The sequence below is a fragment of the Bos indicus x Bos taurus genome, chromosome 1 (assembly GCF_003369695.1).
Source record: "Bos indicus x Bos taurus breed Angus x Brahman F1 hybrid chromosome 1, Bos_hybrid_MaternalHap_v2.0, whole genome shotgun sequence".
Classification (NCBI taxonomy): domain Eukaryota; kingdom Metazoa; phylum Chordata; class Mammalia; order Artiodactyla; family Bovidae; genus Bos; species Bos indicus x Bos taurus.
The window spans coordinates 135,234,532-135,251,666 of record NC_040076.1 but is presented as its reverse complement, the minus strand read 5'-3'; the positions used below and the strand labels follow the sequence as shown (position 1 = coordinate 135,251,666).

Below are 17,135 nucleotides of genomic sequence, written 5' to 3'. Positions count from 1 at the left end.
CCAGGTCTATGGGTTTTTTGTTTGGAGGAGGGCAGGAGTACAGTTTATATGACAATGCTACCTGTTTGCTGGTGTAAGAATTTGTGCTGTCCTAAGGATTTCTTTGAAAGAAATGATGCTAAACCTGAAACTCCAGTACTCTGGCCACCTCATGCAAAAAGTTGACTCATTGGAAAAGACTCTGATGCTGGGAAGGACTGGGGGCAGGAGGAGAAGGGGACGACAGAGGATGAGATGGCTGGATGGCATCACTGACTCGATGGACGTGAGTCTGAGTGAACTCCGGGAGTTCGTGATGGACAGGAAGGCCTGGCGTGCTGCGATTCATGGGGTTGCAAACAGTCAGACACGACTGAGCGACTGAACTGAACTGAACTGAACTGAACTGAATTGAAGGCGTGAATTAGCTCAAAGCTAAAAAGACTGAAGGGCAGTGATAACCCCTACTTCATTTAGAGAAAAATCTGATGAAAACTTCAGGGGTTTGGTGTTCAGATTAAGTATTTTAATTCATCAACATTTGAGTTTGCCTTTCAAAGATTATTACTAGGAACTGAACAATTTACATCAGAATTACAGTCCCTTAAACAAAGTGAGGTAGCCTTACATTTAGAGAACTGTGGCCATGCATGTAGTATCTGGTGTTTAGGTTTAGATTAATAGAGGCTAATGCAGTTCTATAGTTCTTCCTTTTTTTAACCCACCAGAGCAAATTTCTACATGTGTATGTGCAAGTCACTCAGTTATGTCCAACTCTTTTGCGACCCCATTGACTATACATACAGTCCATGGAATTCTCCAGGCCAGAATACTGGAGTGGGTAGCCGTTCCCTTCTCCATGGGATCTTCCTAATCTGGGGATCTAACCCAGGTCTCCTGCATTGCAGGCAGATTCTTTACCAACTGAGCCACCAGGGAAGCCCTAATAATTATACATAAACAACATCAGAAACATAACTAGATTTATTTTTAAGCTGTTTTACAAATCTTTTATTTGCTTCAACGAGAATGGTTACCAGAATTTTTTTTTTTTTTAATTATCTATTTGAACAACTACTTTGAGTCACTACTTTTATTCTTTATTGTCTTTATCTTCCAAGTTTTGGCCCCCCAAACTTGGCAAACATCATGGAGATTTGTACAAACATGCATATACATATATACACACACACTTAAGTTTAAAGCCTCAGTTCCTCATTAAACCTTGTGCTCAGGCTCCTGTTAAGAAGAGATAAAATGGTAAGAAGCTAAAAATCAGGGAAAATATGAATGAATCCCAATTGATAACTTTCTTGTTACGAATTAAAGCAGACATTTTAAGGCAAAATCTAACACCTTGCTCAAACTTCCACTAAACTACAGACTTGGATACTTACAAGCAAATAAATAAAAACCCACATCACACACATCAATATGGTTTAACGACAAGCTAGCTGAGGAGCTGCATTTTGTTATTTCAGGTAACTTTCTATTAGGATCAGTTAATATTTCAGTGATTAAAATTTCAGGTGTTGAAAACTAACTTCAAGCTTCATCACTATACTGAAGCTGAATTCTCCAGGTTCTTGTCTTTAAATTACAAATCCATCACAGTCATCAAGTTATTAATTTAAAAAACATTTAATGTTTGGTAACTGAGTAAATATAATTACTGTACTCTGGGTCGTTTGATTTTATTTTTTTCTGCAGGAGCTTTCCTCTTTTGTGAGAATCCAGGCCCAGGTTCCTTTTTATTCTGAAGAAATGAAGCAGCTTCTGGTAGACAGTAATTTTCTACTTGAGGAGGGGATTCCTATAAAAGGGGAAAAACCCAACATTGTTAATTTTTTTTTTTTTTCAGATTTCAAACTGTTAATAAGGTAATAGATTTCTTTACTCTGCTTTATAATCAAAAAACTTAAACATCAGTCTTCCAAGATAGCTACTTAGCATTTGTCACCCTTAATGAACAGATCCCATGTAACAAAATTTCACCTTTTATTGGAAAAATGAGTTTACAGCTCAGGCAGAGGTGGGCTATCTCAGATCTTAATGGATTAAATATAGATTAAAAAACAGAATAGAGAAAACATAAAATACAATTAATAGCTATCATTTAAGTGAGATGCAAGTTTCTGAAAACCTTAAAAAATTTTTTCAATAAACATGTGAGATAGGCTTTTTATTCTCCATTTTACAGATAAAAAAGGTTAAATGACACAGTGTTATATAACTAGCAGGTGGCAAAGCCAAATTCATGTACCTCTCCACTTGACTCCAAAATCCTTTGCATTTTTCTTCCACACAGCCATATTGCAACATAAAAGAAAACAGCTATTATAAGTGCAGTTTATTCCTGGCAACATGGTAGACTGGAGAACACAAGAAATCACCACCACACTGGGTAAATGCCTTTCAATCCAACTCCTCCAAAGTTTAACAAGTATAACTTCCAACCAGAATATACGAAAAGCAACTACTCTAAGACACTGTAGAAGAAACAATCAGGCAAATACCAAATGGGGGGGGGGGGGCTGACCTCTGGAAAGAAAGGAATGAAAAGGGCAAATCCTCTTTTTCATTTTTTACAGCTTTTAGTCAGGGGAGATGCCCCTGTCTATGTCATGTTGACTGGCTAAAACAGAAAATTTTGAAGAGCCACAGGACAGAATGGCACCATAGCACTAGAAAATGAGGTGGGAAATTCCAGAAGATCTGAGGGGAGCTCCAACTCTGTATTATAAACACTGACCAAATTCTGACTTGACCCCTAAATCATGTCTGTCAGAGACTCAAGGTAAGGCCCCCAGAACCCAACTGAGATCTGAGCTGCAACTTACTGTGTAATGTCAGCCAAGCAAACTGCCTACTGCCTTTAAGGACTGAAAGACTTAATAGACTGGGGATGTCAAACACTTCCACTCACCTGTAGGTTTAGTGTAATTCCTATTAAAACCATAGCAAGGTGTTTTTATAGACAAACAAGCTTATTTAAAAATTTACATATAAAGATACAAGCAAAAAAAAAAGTACAAGCACTAGAATAGCAACAGCAATTTTGAAAAAGAGGAATAAAGAGAAAGGAATCATTACTGAGTATTAGGACTAATTGAGTCTTGCAAAAAAAAAAAACAAACCTTGCAGAGGGAAAGACACATAGACTGATGGAATCTATTCTGACTGACACAAAACCCACATCTAAATTTAAAAAAAGGTACAAATGCAACTAAATGGAGGATTAACCATTTGCTCTTTAACAAATGGTTCTAAAGCAACTGGATATTCTGAGGCAGAAAATCCCCTAGCCAACCCCCTGACGATTTTGTCCTAAACCTCACAACCAGGATTCCCTGGTGGCTCAGACGGTGAAGAATCTGCCTGCAGTGCAGGAGCACTGGGTTCAATCCCTGGATCAGGAAGATCTCTGGAGAAGGGAATGGCTACCCACTGCAGTATTCCTACCTGGAGAATCCCATGGACAGAGGAGCCTGGTGGGCTACAGTCCATGGGGTCACAAAGAGTCGGACACAACTTAGAGACTTTCACATGTTTTATGGAAAATGGGTCATAGAAAGTATAAAAACTGTAAAAACTTTTAAACTTCTGTTTTGCAAAAAATCCTGTTAAGAGATAAAGGTAGGAAATCCCTGTTGGTTCAGTGGTTAGGACTCAGTGCTTCCACTGCTCGGGGCCCGGGTTCAGCCCTTGGTGGGGGAACTAAGATCCTGCAAGCTGTGTGGCACAGCCAAAAAAAAAAAGAGTATAAAAGTCAAGAGATAAACCGAGACGGAGAAAATATGTGCAAACACATATCCAACAAAAGACGAGTATCTGCTACAAAAAACTCTCACAGGTAAAACCAATTCAATTACAAAATAGGCAAAAAGACATGAGGAGACATTTCAATAAAGAGGATTACAAACATGGTAAAAAAGCACACAAAGAGATGTTCACTTTGATTAGCCATTAAGGAAATGCCACAAGCTAAAACCATGAGAGATTATATGCCAACTGAAATGATAATTAAATGTAGATGAGGATGCAAAGAAACTGGATCACTCAGACATTGACGATGGGAATGTAAAATATGCCCACTCTGGAAACATACACTTGGGCACTTATCCCAGTGCAGTGTAATCTTATATTCACATACAAACTATACAAACATTCCTAGCAGCTCCAAGCCAGAAATAACCCAGATGGCCTTCAACAGGTTAAAGATTAACTGTAGTATATCTGTATCACTCAGTAATAAAATGGAATAAAAGTGTATACTAACAACAATTTGGATGAATCTCAAAAGAATTTTACTGAGTGAAAAAAGCCAACTGCCAAAGTTCACACACTATTAGTAATTTCATTTATTTAAGATTTTAAAAAATCATTAAATTATAGAAATGGACAAAAGATTACTAATTGGGACTTGCTGGTGGTCCAGCAGTTAAGAATCTACCTTGTAACACAGGGGACACAGGTTTGATCCCTGGTTGGGGAACTAGGTTCCACATGCTGTAGAGTAACCAAGCCCACGCACTGCAACTACTGAGCCCACACACTGGAGACTGTGTGCCACGATCAGGATGTTCATGTGCTACAACAAAGGATCTTGCGTGAAGCAATGAAGATCTCATGTGCTGCAACTAAGACCTCACACAGCGAAATAATTCTTTTTTTAGTGTCCTCTTAAAAAAAAAGATTAGTGGTTGCCAAGCATAAGAGATAGCCTGGAAGCGAGGGAAAAATGACATATTGCATAAAGAACAATTCAAATTACCATTAACTTCTTATCAGACATAAAAGTGGCCAGGAGAGAATGAAGTCTTTAAAGTACTAGAAGAAGAAAACAACTCAACTCCCAATTCTATATCCTATCAAAAATCTTCAAGAATAAAGGTAAAACAGACATTTTCAAAAAAGAAAACTAGAATTGGTCCCCATCATATTTGTATTACAAACTAAAGAAAGTTCTTCAGGCTGAAGGAAAATGAACCACACAAAAACTTAGCTCTTTAGAAAGAAATAACATTTAAGATGATATATATTAGGGTAAATATAAAAGGCTTCCCTTCTGATTTTCTTAAAATAAATAAGACTGTTTAAGGCAAAACTTAAAGTATTACACAAAACTGTGGAGTTATAACAGACAGATGGGTCACACATTAAACATTTTAGTAGTTGCAAATCTTTGCTGCAACTACTCAACTATGTATGCAGTTGTAGTGCAAAAGCAGCCAAACAGAATATGTCAATGAATGAACACAGCTGGGTTTCAACTTTATAAGTTTTATTTATAAAATAGGCAATAGACTGGACTGTGGGCTATAGTTTACTGACTCCTGGTTTGAAGAACAAGGGAAGCAATTTAATCTATATGGTTCCAAGATTACTAAATTTTATGCAAAGTGGTACAATAGTAACTCTAGAAAGATTATGAAAAATTAAGTGCATTGTAATCAGTAGAGCAAAACACTTCCACGTGTCCAAAAAAAGCAGAGAAGTTGTTGCTTTAAAAAGAATGGACGCTGGACTTGCCTGGTGGTCCAGTGGTTGAGTCCACCTGCCAATGCAGGGGACACAGGTTTAATCCCTGGTCCAGAAGATCCCACATGCCATGGAGCAACTAAGCCCATGTGCTGCAACTATGGAGTCCATGTGCCCAGAGCCCCTGCTCCTCAGCAAGAGAAGCCACAGCCATGAGAAACCCATACATCACAAATAGAGAGTAGACCCCACTCACTGCAACTACAGAAAGCTCACACAGCAATGAAGAGCCAGTGCAGACAAGAAAAGGACAATGAATAAAATGGAGTTCTAAAAAAATACCAAAAAAAAACAAGAACTGAGGAACAAAGAACTGAGAGACAAACCAAAAGACAGATGGCAAAAAAGAAAATCCAGTATTGGTAATTACACTGTAGACTAAACTAGAGAATAAAAACCAAGTCCCAACTATATCCTGTTTATAAGAAAGCTATTCCCCTCTGCTCAATTTTTTAAAATATTTAATTGGAGGATAATTGCTTTACAATATTGTATTGGTTTCTGCCATACACCAACATGTATCAGCCATAGGTATACATATGTCCCCTGCCTTTAAACCTCCCTCCCACCCCATCCCACCCCTCTAGGTTGTCACACACACAGCCGCAGTTTGAGTTCCCTGAGTCATGCAGCAAATTCCCATTGGCTATCTATTTTACTTATGGCTGTGTGTATGTTTCCATGCTACTCTCTCCATGCGTCCCACCTTCTCCTTCCCACCCCTTCTCTGTGTTCACAAGTCTGTTCTCTGTGTCTCCATTGCTGCCCTGCAAACAGGTTCATCAGTACCATATTTCTAGGTTCCATATATATGTGTTAATATATAATATTTTTCTCTGACTTCACTCTAATAGGCTCTAGGTTCATCCACCTTAGCAACTGGATCAAATGTGCTCCTTTTCATGGTTAAGTAATATTCCATTATATACACACATAGGTATATACATATATACATACATATATATACACACACATAAATAGTGCTGCAACGAATACTGGGGGTACATGTGTCTTTTTCAATTATGGTTTTGTCAAGGTATATACCCAGTAGTGGGATTGTTGGGTCATATGGTAGTTTTATTCCTAGTTTTTAAAGGAATTTCCACACTATCCTCCATAGTGGCTGTATCAATTTACATTCCCAACAATAGTACAAGAGGGTTCCCTTTCAAGAAATTCATTTAACAACAAAGATAATTTAAACTTTAAAAAAAGAAAAATTAAGAAGAAATAATCCCATTTATAATTGCAACAAAAAGAATAAAACACTGGGCAATAAATTCAACTTACATTTATAAACAGTAAGACTGATGAAATGAAGACAATCTGTGTCCATGGATTAGAAAAATTAATGTTGTTAAAATGTCCTTGCTACCCAAAGCAATCTACAGATTCAATGCAATCCCTATCAAAATTCCATGGCATTTTCCAGAGAAATAGAACAAACAATCCTAAAATTTGTATGGAAACACAAAAGACCTCAAATAAAGCTATCTAGAGAAAGAACAACAAAGCTGGAGCATCATGTGCCCTGATTTCAAACTATATTACAAAGCTACAGTTATCAAAATAGTACATCATGTGAAATGCAGGGCTGGATGAAGCACAAGTTGGAATCAAGACTGCAGGGAGAAACATCAATAACCTCAGGTATGCAGATGACACCACCCTTATGGCAGAAAGCAAAGAGGAACTTAAGAGCTTCTTGATGAAAGTGAAAGAGAATGAAAAACTGGCTTAAAACTCAAAATTCAGAAAACTAAGATCACGATATCTGGTCTCATCACTTCATGGCAAATAGATGGGTAATGGAAACAGTGACAGACTTTATTTTGGGGGGCTCCAAAATCACTGCAGATGGTGATTGCAGCCATGAAATTAAAAGACACTTGCTTCTTGGAAGAAAAGCTATGACAAACCTACACAGCATATTAAAAAGTAGAGACATTACTTTGCCAACAAAAGTCTGTCTAGTCAAAGCTATGGTTTTTCTAGTAGTCATACATGGATGTGAGAGCTGGACCATAAAGAAAGCTGAGCATCAAAGAATTGATGCTTTTGAACTGTGGTGTTGGAGAAGACTCTTGAGAGTCCCTTGGACTGCAAGGAGACCCAATCAGTTAATCCTAAAGGAAATCAATCCTGAATATTCATTGGAAGGACCAAAGTATTGGTAGCTCCAATACTTTGGCCATCTGATGTGAAGAGCTGACTCACTGAAAAAGACACTGATGCTGGGAAAGACTGAAGGTAGGAGGAGAAGGGGATGACAGAGGACAAGATGGTTGGATGGCACCACTGACTCAATGGACATGGGTTTCAGCAAGCTCTGGGAGATGGTGAAGGACAGGGAAGCCTGGTGTGCTATAGTACATGGGGTCACAAAGACTTGGACACAACTGAGCGACTGAACAACACTCTATGGGCCTAAAAACAGATCAATGGAATAGACTAGAGACCCAGAAATAATCATATGCATACATGGTCAAGTAATTTACAACAAAGATGCCAAGAATATACAACAGGGAAAAGACAGTCTTTTCAATAAACAGTGTTGGGAAAACTAAATCACCACATGCAAAAGAATGAAACTCAGTATCTTACATCACACAAAAAACTAAACTCAAAATGGATTAAAAACTTGAACATAAGACCTGAAACCATAAAACTCCTAGGAAAAAAACAGGTGGCAAGCTTCTAGACAGTGGTTTTGGTTTTTTTACTTGACACAAAAAGCAAAGACAACAAAAGCAAAAATAAACAAGTGAGATTATCAAACAAGAAGCTTCTGCACAATGAAGGAAACCATCAACAAAATGAAAAGGCAACTTGTCAAATGGGAGAAAAAATGTGCAAATTATGTATCTGATAAGGAGTTAATATCCAAAGTATACAAAACACTCATAAAACTCAACAGTGGGGGGAAAAAATCCATTAAAAAATAGGCAGAGGATCTGACAGACATTTTCCCAAAGAAGACATACATACAGAAGGCCAACAGGTACGTGAAAAAGTGCTCAACATGACTAATCAACAGAGAAATGCAAATCAAAACCACAATGAGATAACATCTCACACTTGAGAGAATAACTTTTACATAGAAAAGACAAGAAACAACACATGTTGGCAAGAGTGCAGAGAAAAGGGAACCTCTGTGCACCACTGGTAGGAATGTAAATGCTACCGCCACTATGGAAAACAGTATGGAGGTTCCACAAAAAATCAAAGACAGAACTACTATATGGCCCAAAAATTCCACTTCTGGGTATTTATCCAAAGGAAATAAAAACACTAACTTGAAAATATCTTTACACTCCTGTGTTCACTGAAGCATTATTTACAGTAGCCAAGATATGAGTATCCAGAAATGAATGAATAGATAAAGAAAACTGGTACAAACACATACACACACACACACAGACTAAATGGAATACTGGCAGCCATTAAAGAGGAAGCCCTGCCAACTGTGGCAACATGGATGGACCTTGAGGGCACTATGCTAAGCAAAAAGAGTCAAACAGAGACATACAAATACTATATGGTTTTTTTAATAAATGGAATCTAAAAAACAAAACCCTCAGAACTCAGCAGATAGAACAGATTGATGGTTGCTTGAAAGAGGCAGGGGGTTGAGGGGTGGGTGAGCAAGAAGGATGAGGGTGGTTAGGAGATACAAATTTGATATATGTAAGTCATGGGGATATAATTCACGGCATGGCGGTTATAATTAATAGTACTGTATGGTATATTTCGGAGAAGGCAATGGCACCCCACTCCAGTACTCTTGCCTGGAAAATCCCATGGACAGAGAAGCCTGGTAGGCTGCAGTCCATGGGGTCGCTAAGAGTCAGACACGACTGAGCGACTTCACTTTCACTTTTCACTTTCATGCACTGGGGAAGGAAATGGCAACCCACTCCAGTGTTCTTGCCTGGAGAATCCCAGGGACGGGGGAGCCTGGTAGGCTGGCATCCATGGGGTCACACAGAGTCGGACATGACTGAAGTGTCCGACTTCAGTCAGCAGCATGGTATATTTGAAACTCGTTTAGAGTCGATCTTGGAGGTTCTCAACACACAATATAAAAAAAATTTGTGGTTGTACACGGACTTACTGTGGGGATCACTTTGCAATATGTACATAAAATGAATCACTGTTATGAATCTAGGAGAGGAGGTCCAATAATTAGTCCACCCAAACCATCTCACCCAGCTCAAAATGGACAAGATGCAAATGTGCTCAATACTTTTGAACAGCATTTTACCCCCTTGTCTTAATCATGTATAGAAAACCAAGAATTACTAGATATCTGATAAATTCCTCTAAAATGGAAGATGAAAACCCAGCTGTGAAAACACAGCTTAGTGGAAACAGAAACTATTCAGACATAAGAAAATGTGAAAAAAAAAAAGAACTTCCTATTAGATTATAGTTACATATAAAGGATTATAAATCAGATGGCTTCAGACTACTCAATAGCAATACTAGAAGCAAGGAGACAAAAGTTACTAGAAGAGACAAAGGGCAGTGAATGGAGCTCCTGGGATGATGGCAGTGTACAGAAGTAGATACAGGGTGACCATCCAAACTGAAGCAACACAACTGAAGACATGTTGAAATCTGTTATCACGAAGTTTCCTGCAGCCACAGCACCTAGTTTCTAACCTGACATCAGAACACTGGGGTAAGCCTATCTCAGGGTCCTACCTCTGCTTGGTTTCTCTTGGCCATGAACTTGACATGAAGCTGCTGCTCTCCCATCCTTAGCCTGCTGCCTCACTCTATAAATGTCTTCTGCTTTGACCTACTCCTGAGACCTACAGAGAGGCAATGATGAGCTCAGATGCAGAAATACAGGGCAGTTTACTCCCCCAAAGCATTTTTCCAGATATCTAGAACCTGACACACGTATCAACCCTGACAAAGGCAAGGATACAAACAACCAGAGAGGAGCACCTGGAGGTCGTATGAGACTAGCAATCTATATTTTATCCTGGGTGCCTGGATGACATTCTGCTATTCTTTAACCAGGAAATACTTTCTATACACTCTTTCATATGTAAGAAAAAATACCAACAAATTATATAGTACACATACAAACACTTGACACAGTACAAATTAAGCAATTCATCTATGTTGGGTCCTATCTTAGATGGCAGCCATATCCCTGAAACAATCAGTAACTTCTGGAGGGATGAAGTACAGGAGCCTCTCTGAAAGTGAAGTCGCTCAGTTGTGTCCAACTCTTTGCGACCCCATGGACACCAGGCTCCTCCGTCCATGAGATTTTCTAGGCAAGAGTGGAGTGGGTTGCCTTTTCCTCTACATTCCCCTAATCCCTGCCCCTTATTCAATTAGTAGAATTTTAAAACCTCATATCTCAACAAATAGATTTCTAAAAAATATATTTAGGGGGAGGCGGTCCCAAGATGGTGGAGGAATAGGACAGGGAGACCTCTTTCTCTCTCACAAATTCATCAAAAGATCATCTGAATGTTGAGCAACTTCCACAAAACAACTTCTGAACGTTGGTGGAGTACACCAGGCACCGAGAAAGGCAGCCCATTCTCTTAGAAAGGAGGTTGGACAAAATATAAAACACAGAAACAGAGACAAAAGATTTAGGGATAGAGACCTGTCTTGGGGAGAGAGTGTGAAGGAGGAAAAGTTTCCACACAGTAGGAAACCCTCTCACAGGTGGGTCTGTGGGGAGTTTTGTAATCTCAGAGGGCAACATAACTGGGAGAAAAAAAAAAAAGAACCCCACAGAATACACACCTAACCACAACTGCCAGCATCACAGCAGCCCAGATGCTTGCGTTTACCACCGGAGAGTGGGGGCTGGGCAGGGAGGAGTGGCAGCATCATCGGTCCTTAGGGTAAGGAATGGGCCTGAATGCCCTGATGACAATCAGAGAGAGCTAACATGAGACTGCAACATGGGGTCACCAGAGAGACAGAAAAAAAAAAAAAAAAAAATCAACTTTCCTGAGAAAGGCTCTAACACAGCACAGTCACCTCTGGTGCACTCACAGAACAAAGATGAGTGAATACCAAAGGAGTGAGAGCCAGCTGCAATATAGGGCTCTCTCCCCCAAGAGGCAGAGAGGCAGGTGTGTAACAGACAGAGCCAGAGCCAGAAGGCAAGGGGCTGCTGCAATCTCAGCTCTGGAGACTGCATCTTCTACCAAACTATGAGCAGACTCCCAGTTGCTAGCTATGTCTTCCTGGGTTCCTGGATGGTTGACATCTGCCAGGAGTGTTACAGCCTGAGATTAGCTCCCCAGAGACACACGGCATATCTGTGATGGTGCTCTCGCAGCATACCTGGGAAACCAACAGGCCAGGACCAGGGAGGTGATTAAGATGCATGGTGCTTCTGGGACAGTGTGTTCATCAAGTACTGGGTTGCCTGAGGTGCTCGGACCTGGGAGGCACAGAATGCACAACCCATCTGGGTCTGTGCCCCTGCAAAGCTCCCGAGAACCTGAGCAGCTTAGACCTGGGGACTGCATGAAATGTAGGGCCCACTTGGGACAGTGTCCTTGAAGAGCACCCTGGAGTCTGAGCAGTGTAGACCTGGGAAACACACGCTGCCCTGGGCTGTGGTAAACCCAGGGTGGTCCACACACTGTGAGCACTCCCCACACATGCCAGTGGTATTTGTTTGCAGTGTCCCTCCCTTCCCAAAACACAACTGAACAAGTGAGCCTAAATAAGTAGCCACCTTCACCCCCTTGTGTCAGGGCAGAAATTAGACACTGAAGAGATTTGCAAACAGAGGAAGTAAAAATAAACAGAAGAAGGAACCGCTGTGGAAGAGACAGGTGCAACGCATTAAAACCCTGTGGTTAATACTGACTGTGCACTGGAGGGGGACCTATAGACCTTCAAAACAAGTACAAGCTGGAAAAAGGGACTGACACTGAACTAATGTCACAATGCCCACAACAGCTCCAGAGAAATTCCTAGATATATTTTTACTATTATGACTTTTTAATTTTTTAAAGAAAGTTTAAGTTCTTTATTACTCCTTTAATTTTCATAACCTAGTATTACCTAGCAAAAAAAAGGACCCTATTTTTTAAAGTAAATTTCACATATATATAAATATTGTGATGGATTTTGTTTTTGTATTTTATATTGTATTTTTGAGAGTCTATTCTAGATTTCTAATCTTGCTTTTTGGTATTATCAATTTTGTACCTTTAAGAATCTATCTTCAGTATCCATTTTCAGTTAGGGATTTGATTACTGGCTTGACTGCTCTCTCCCCTTTTGACTCTCACTTTTCTCCTCCAGATCACCTGTATCTCCTACCTTCCTCTTCTCTTCTCTACTTACCTCTGTGAATCTCACTGGGTGTTCTGGTCTGTGCAGAGCACTTAAAGAATTGATTACTGGCTTGATCACTCTCTCCCCTTTGACTCCCCCTCTTCTCTTGGTCACCTCTATCTTCCTCCTCCCTCTTCTCTTCTCTATGTAATTCTATATATCTCTCTGGGTATTCCTTGCTGTGGAGAATTGTTTCACCATTAACCTAGATGTTTTATCATATGTGCTGTATTGATGGAGAAGTCTTGAGGCTACTATAAGAGAAGGACTGAAAGCCAGAGGCAGGAGGCTTAACTCCAAAACTTGAGAACATCAGAGAACTCCTGACTCTGGCAACATTAATAGACAAGAGCTCACCCAAAAGACTCAATACTTACACTGAAACCAAGCTCCACCCAAGAGTCAATAAATTCCAGTGCAAGACATACCACACTAATTCTCCAGCAAAACAGGAACACAACCCTGAGCATTAAAACACAGGCTGCCCAAAGCCATGTCAAACCCACGGACACCCCAAAACTCACTACTGGACACTTCACTGCACTACAGAGAGAAATCCAGCTCCACCCACCAGAACACAGAAACAAGCTCCCCCAATCAAGAAACCTTGACAAGCCACTAGTCCAACTCCACCCACAGGAAGTAGACTCCACAATAAAGAGGAACCATGAACTTACAGCCTACAGACATGGCACCCCAAACACAGCAATATAAACAAAATGAAAAGGCAGAGAAACATTCAGCAGGTGAAGGAATATGATAAATACCCACCAAACCAAAGAGGAGATAGGGAGTCTATCTGAAAAAGAATTCAGAATAATGATAGTAAATATGATCCAAAATCTTGAAGACAAAATGGAGTTACAGATAAATAGACTAGAGACAAGGGTTGAGAAGATGCAAGAAATGTTTAACAAGGACCTAGAAAAAATAAAGAAAAGTCAATCAATAATGAATAATGCAATAACTGAGGATCAAAAGCACTCTGGAGGGAACCAACAGTAGAATAACTGAGGCAGAAGAGAGGATAAGTGAGATGGAAGATAGAACGGTGGAAATAAATGAAGCAGAGAGGAAAAAAGAATGAAAAGAAATGAGGACAACCTCAAAGACTGCTGGGGCAATGTTAAATGCCCCAACATTCGAATCATAGGTATCACAGAAGAAGACAAAAACAAAGGGCATGAAAAAATACCTGAGGAGATAATAGGCGAAAACTTCCCTAAAATGGGGAAGGAAATAGCCACCCAAGTTCAAGAAACCCACAGAGTTCCAAAAAGGATAAACTCAAAGCAAAAAACCCCAAGATACATATTAATCAAACTAACAAAGATTAGACACAAGAGTAAATATTAAAAGCAGCAAGGGAAAAGCAACATACAACACACAAGGGGATCCCCATAAAGATAACAGCTGATATTTCAATAGAAACTCTTCAGCCCAGAAGGGAATGGCAGGACATACTTAAAGTGATGAAAGAGAAAAACCTACAAACAAGATTACTCTACCCAGCAAAGATCTCATTCAGATATGAAGGAGAAATCAAAAGCTTTAGAGACAAGCAAAAGCTGAGAGAATTGAGTACCACCAAACCAGCTCTTCAATAAATGCTAAAGGATCTTCTCTAGACAGGAAGCATAGAAAAGGTTTATAAAATCTAATGTAAAACAACAAGTAAATGGTAATGGGATCATAGTTATCAATAATTACCTTAAATGTAAATGGGCTAAATGCCCCAATCAAAAGATAAAGACTGGCCAAATGGATACAAAAACAAGACACTATATGCTGTCTACAAGAGACCCACCTGAAACCAAGGGACACATACAGACTGAAAGTGAAGGGCTGGAAAAAGATATTTCATGCAAATGGAGACCAAAAGAAAGCAGAAGTAGCAATACTCATACCAGACAAAATAGACTTTGAAATAAAGACCGTGATAAGAGACAAAGCAGGACACTACAAAGAAAACTATAAAACACTGATGAAAGAAATCAAATATGACACAAATAGATGGAGAAATACACCATATTCATGGATCAGAAGAATCAATATAGTGAAAATGAGTATACTACCCAAAGCAATCTATAGATTCAATGCAATCCTTATCAAGCTACCAATGGTATTTTTCATAGAACTAGAACAAATAATCTCACAGTTTGTATAGAAACACAAAAAATCTTGAACAGCCAAAGCAATCCTGATAAAGAAGAATGGAACTGGACACACAGATGTAAAGAACGGAATTTTGGATCCTGTGGGGAAGGCAAGGGTAGGATGATTTGATAGAACAGCACTGAAACATGTATACTACACCATATGTGAAACAGATGACCAGTGCAAGTTCAATGCATGAAGCAGGGCACTCAAAGCTGGTGCTCTAGCACAACCCAGAGAGATGGGATGGGGAGAGAGGTGGGAGGCGGGGTTCAGGATAGGGGGACACATATACACCCGTGGCTGATTCATGTCAATGTAAGGCAAAAACCATCACAATATTGTAATTAGCCTCCAATTAAAATAAACTAATTAAAAAAACCCCAAATTACAGTATAGTAACAGTCCACAACTGCACTCATCTCACACACTAGTAAAGTAATGCTCAAAAATTCTCCAAGCCAGACTTCAGCAATACATGAACCGTGAACTTCCAGATGTTCAAGCTGGTTTCAGAAAAGGCAGAAGAACCAGATATCAAATTGCCAACATCCGCTGGATCATGGAAAAAGCAAGAAAGTTCCAGAAAACATCTATTTCTGCTTTATTGACTATGCCAAAGCCTTTGACTGTGTGGATCACAATAAACTGTGGAAAATTCTTCAAGAGGTGGGAATACCAGACCACCTGACCTGCCTCTTGAGAAACCTATATGCAGATCAGGAAGCAACAGTTAGAACTGGACATGGAACAACAGACTGGTTCCAAATAGGAAAAGGAGTACGTCAAGGCTGTATATTGTCACCCTGCTTATTTAACTTCTATGCAGAGTACATCATGAGAAACGCTGGGCTGGAAAAAGCACAGGCTGGAATCAAGATTGCCAGGAGAAATATCAATAACCTCAGATATGCAGATGACACCACCCTTAGGGCAGAAAGTAAAGAGAAACTAAAAAGCCTCTTGATGAAAGTGAAAGTGGAGAGTGAAAAAGTTGGCTTAAAGCTTAATATTCAGAAGACGAAGACCATAGCATCTGGTCCCGTCACTTCATGGGAAATAGATGCGGAAACAGTAGAAACAGTGTCAGACTTTATTTTTGGGGGCTCCAAAATCACTGCAGATGGTGACTGCAGCCAAGAAATTAAAAGATGCTTACTCCTTGGAAGGAAAGTTATGACCAACCTAGATAGCATATGAAAAAGCAGAGACATTACTTTGCCAACAAAGGTCCGTCTAGTCAAGGCTATGGTTTTTCCAGTGGTCACGTATGGATGTGAGAGTTGGACTGTGAAGAAAGCTGAATGCCGAAGAATTGATGCTTTTGAACTGTGGTGTTGGAGAAGACTCTTGAGAGTCCCTTGGACTGCAAAGAAATCCAACCAGTCCATTCTAAGGAAGATCAGCCCTGGGTGTCCATTGTAAGGACTGATGTTAAAGCTGAAACTCCTATACTTTGGCTACCTCATGCGAAGAATTGACTCATTGGAAAAGAACCTGATGCTGGGAGGGATTGGGGGCAGAAGTGGACGACAGAGGATGAGACGGCTGGATGGCATCACCGACTCGACTGACACGAGTTTGAGTGAACTCCGGGAGTTGGTGATGGACAGGGAGGCGTGGCATGCTGCGATTCATGGGGTCGCAAAGGGTCAGACACGACTGAGCGACTGAACTGAACTGAACAGTCCACAAAATAAAAGAAAAAATCAAGTAATAAAGGGAAAGGAGAAAATTATATTAAAAAAAAATTCCCCAGAGTTTCTAGCAACTAAAATGGAAATTAAATGGATCATAAAGCTCTCATTGTCTAATGAAAGAAATGCTACCACTGAGAAGATTCTAATTTGAGCAAGGATAACAAAGACACTGCTAATGATACAAACTCAGAATCCTTCTTTACACAGCATTCTAATGAACCATGAATTCATCAGAGATGGCTCTTAGAATAAATCTTCACGATCTCTTGTATACATGGTGTTCTTTTACCTCATTAAATTTGTCATTTAAAAATAATAAAGCATGCATACCTGTTTTATATATATATATGTATTTATTTAGATGTTCAAGGAGAACAAGCACTGATTTACTAATTCCTAGTCAATACACTTCACTGCTTTATA

At 39.6% G+C, this 17,135-nt stretch overlaps 1 protein-coding gene across 3 annotated transcripts in view; it reads right to left on the bottom strand.

The window, feature by feature from the left end:
• Positions 1-945: 945 nt before the first annotated feature.
• Positions 946-17,135, bottom strand: part of TOPBP1 (DNA topoisomerase II binding protein 1) — a 70,601-nt gene continuing 54,411 nt past the window's right edge. For 2 of the 3 annotated variants that reach the window (XM_027545727.1, XM_027545738.1), the window contains exon 28: positions 946-1,792. In XM_027545727.1, the coding sequence (XP_027401528.1) occupies positions 1,649-1,792 (144 nt within the window). In that variant the 3' untranslated portion in view covers positions 946-1,648. The remainder of the gene's footprint in view (positions 1,793-17,135) is intronic. The other variant, XM_027545746.1, reaches the window with a different exon arrangement.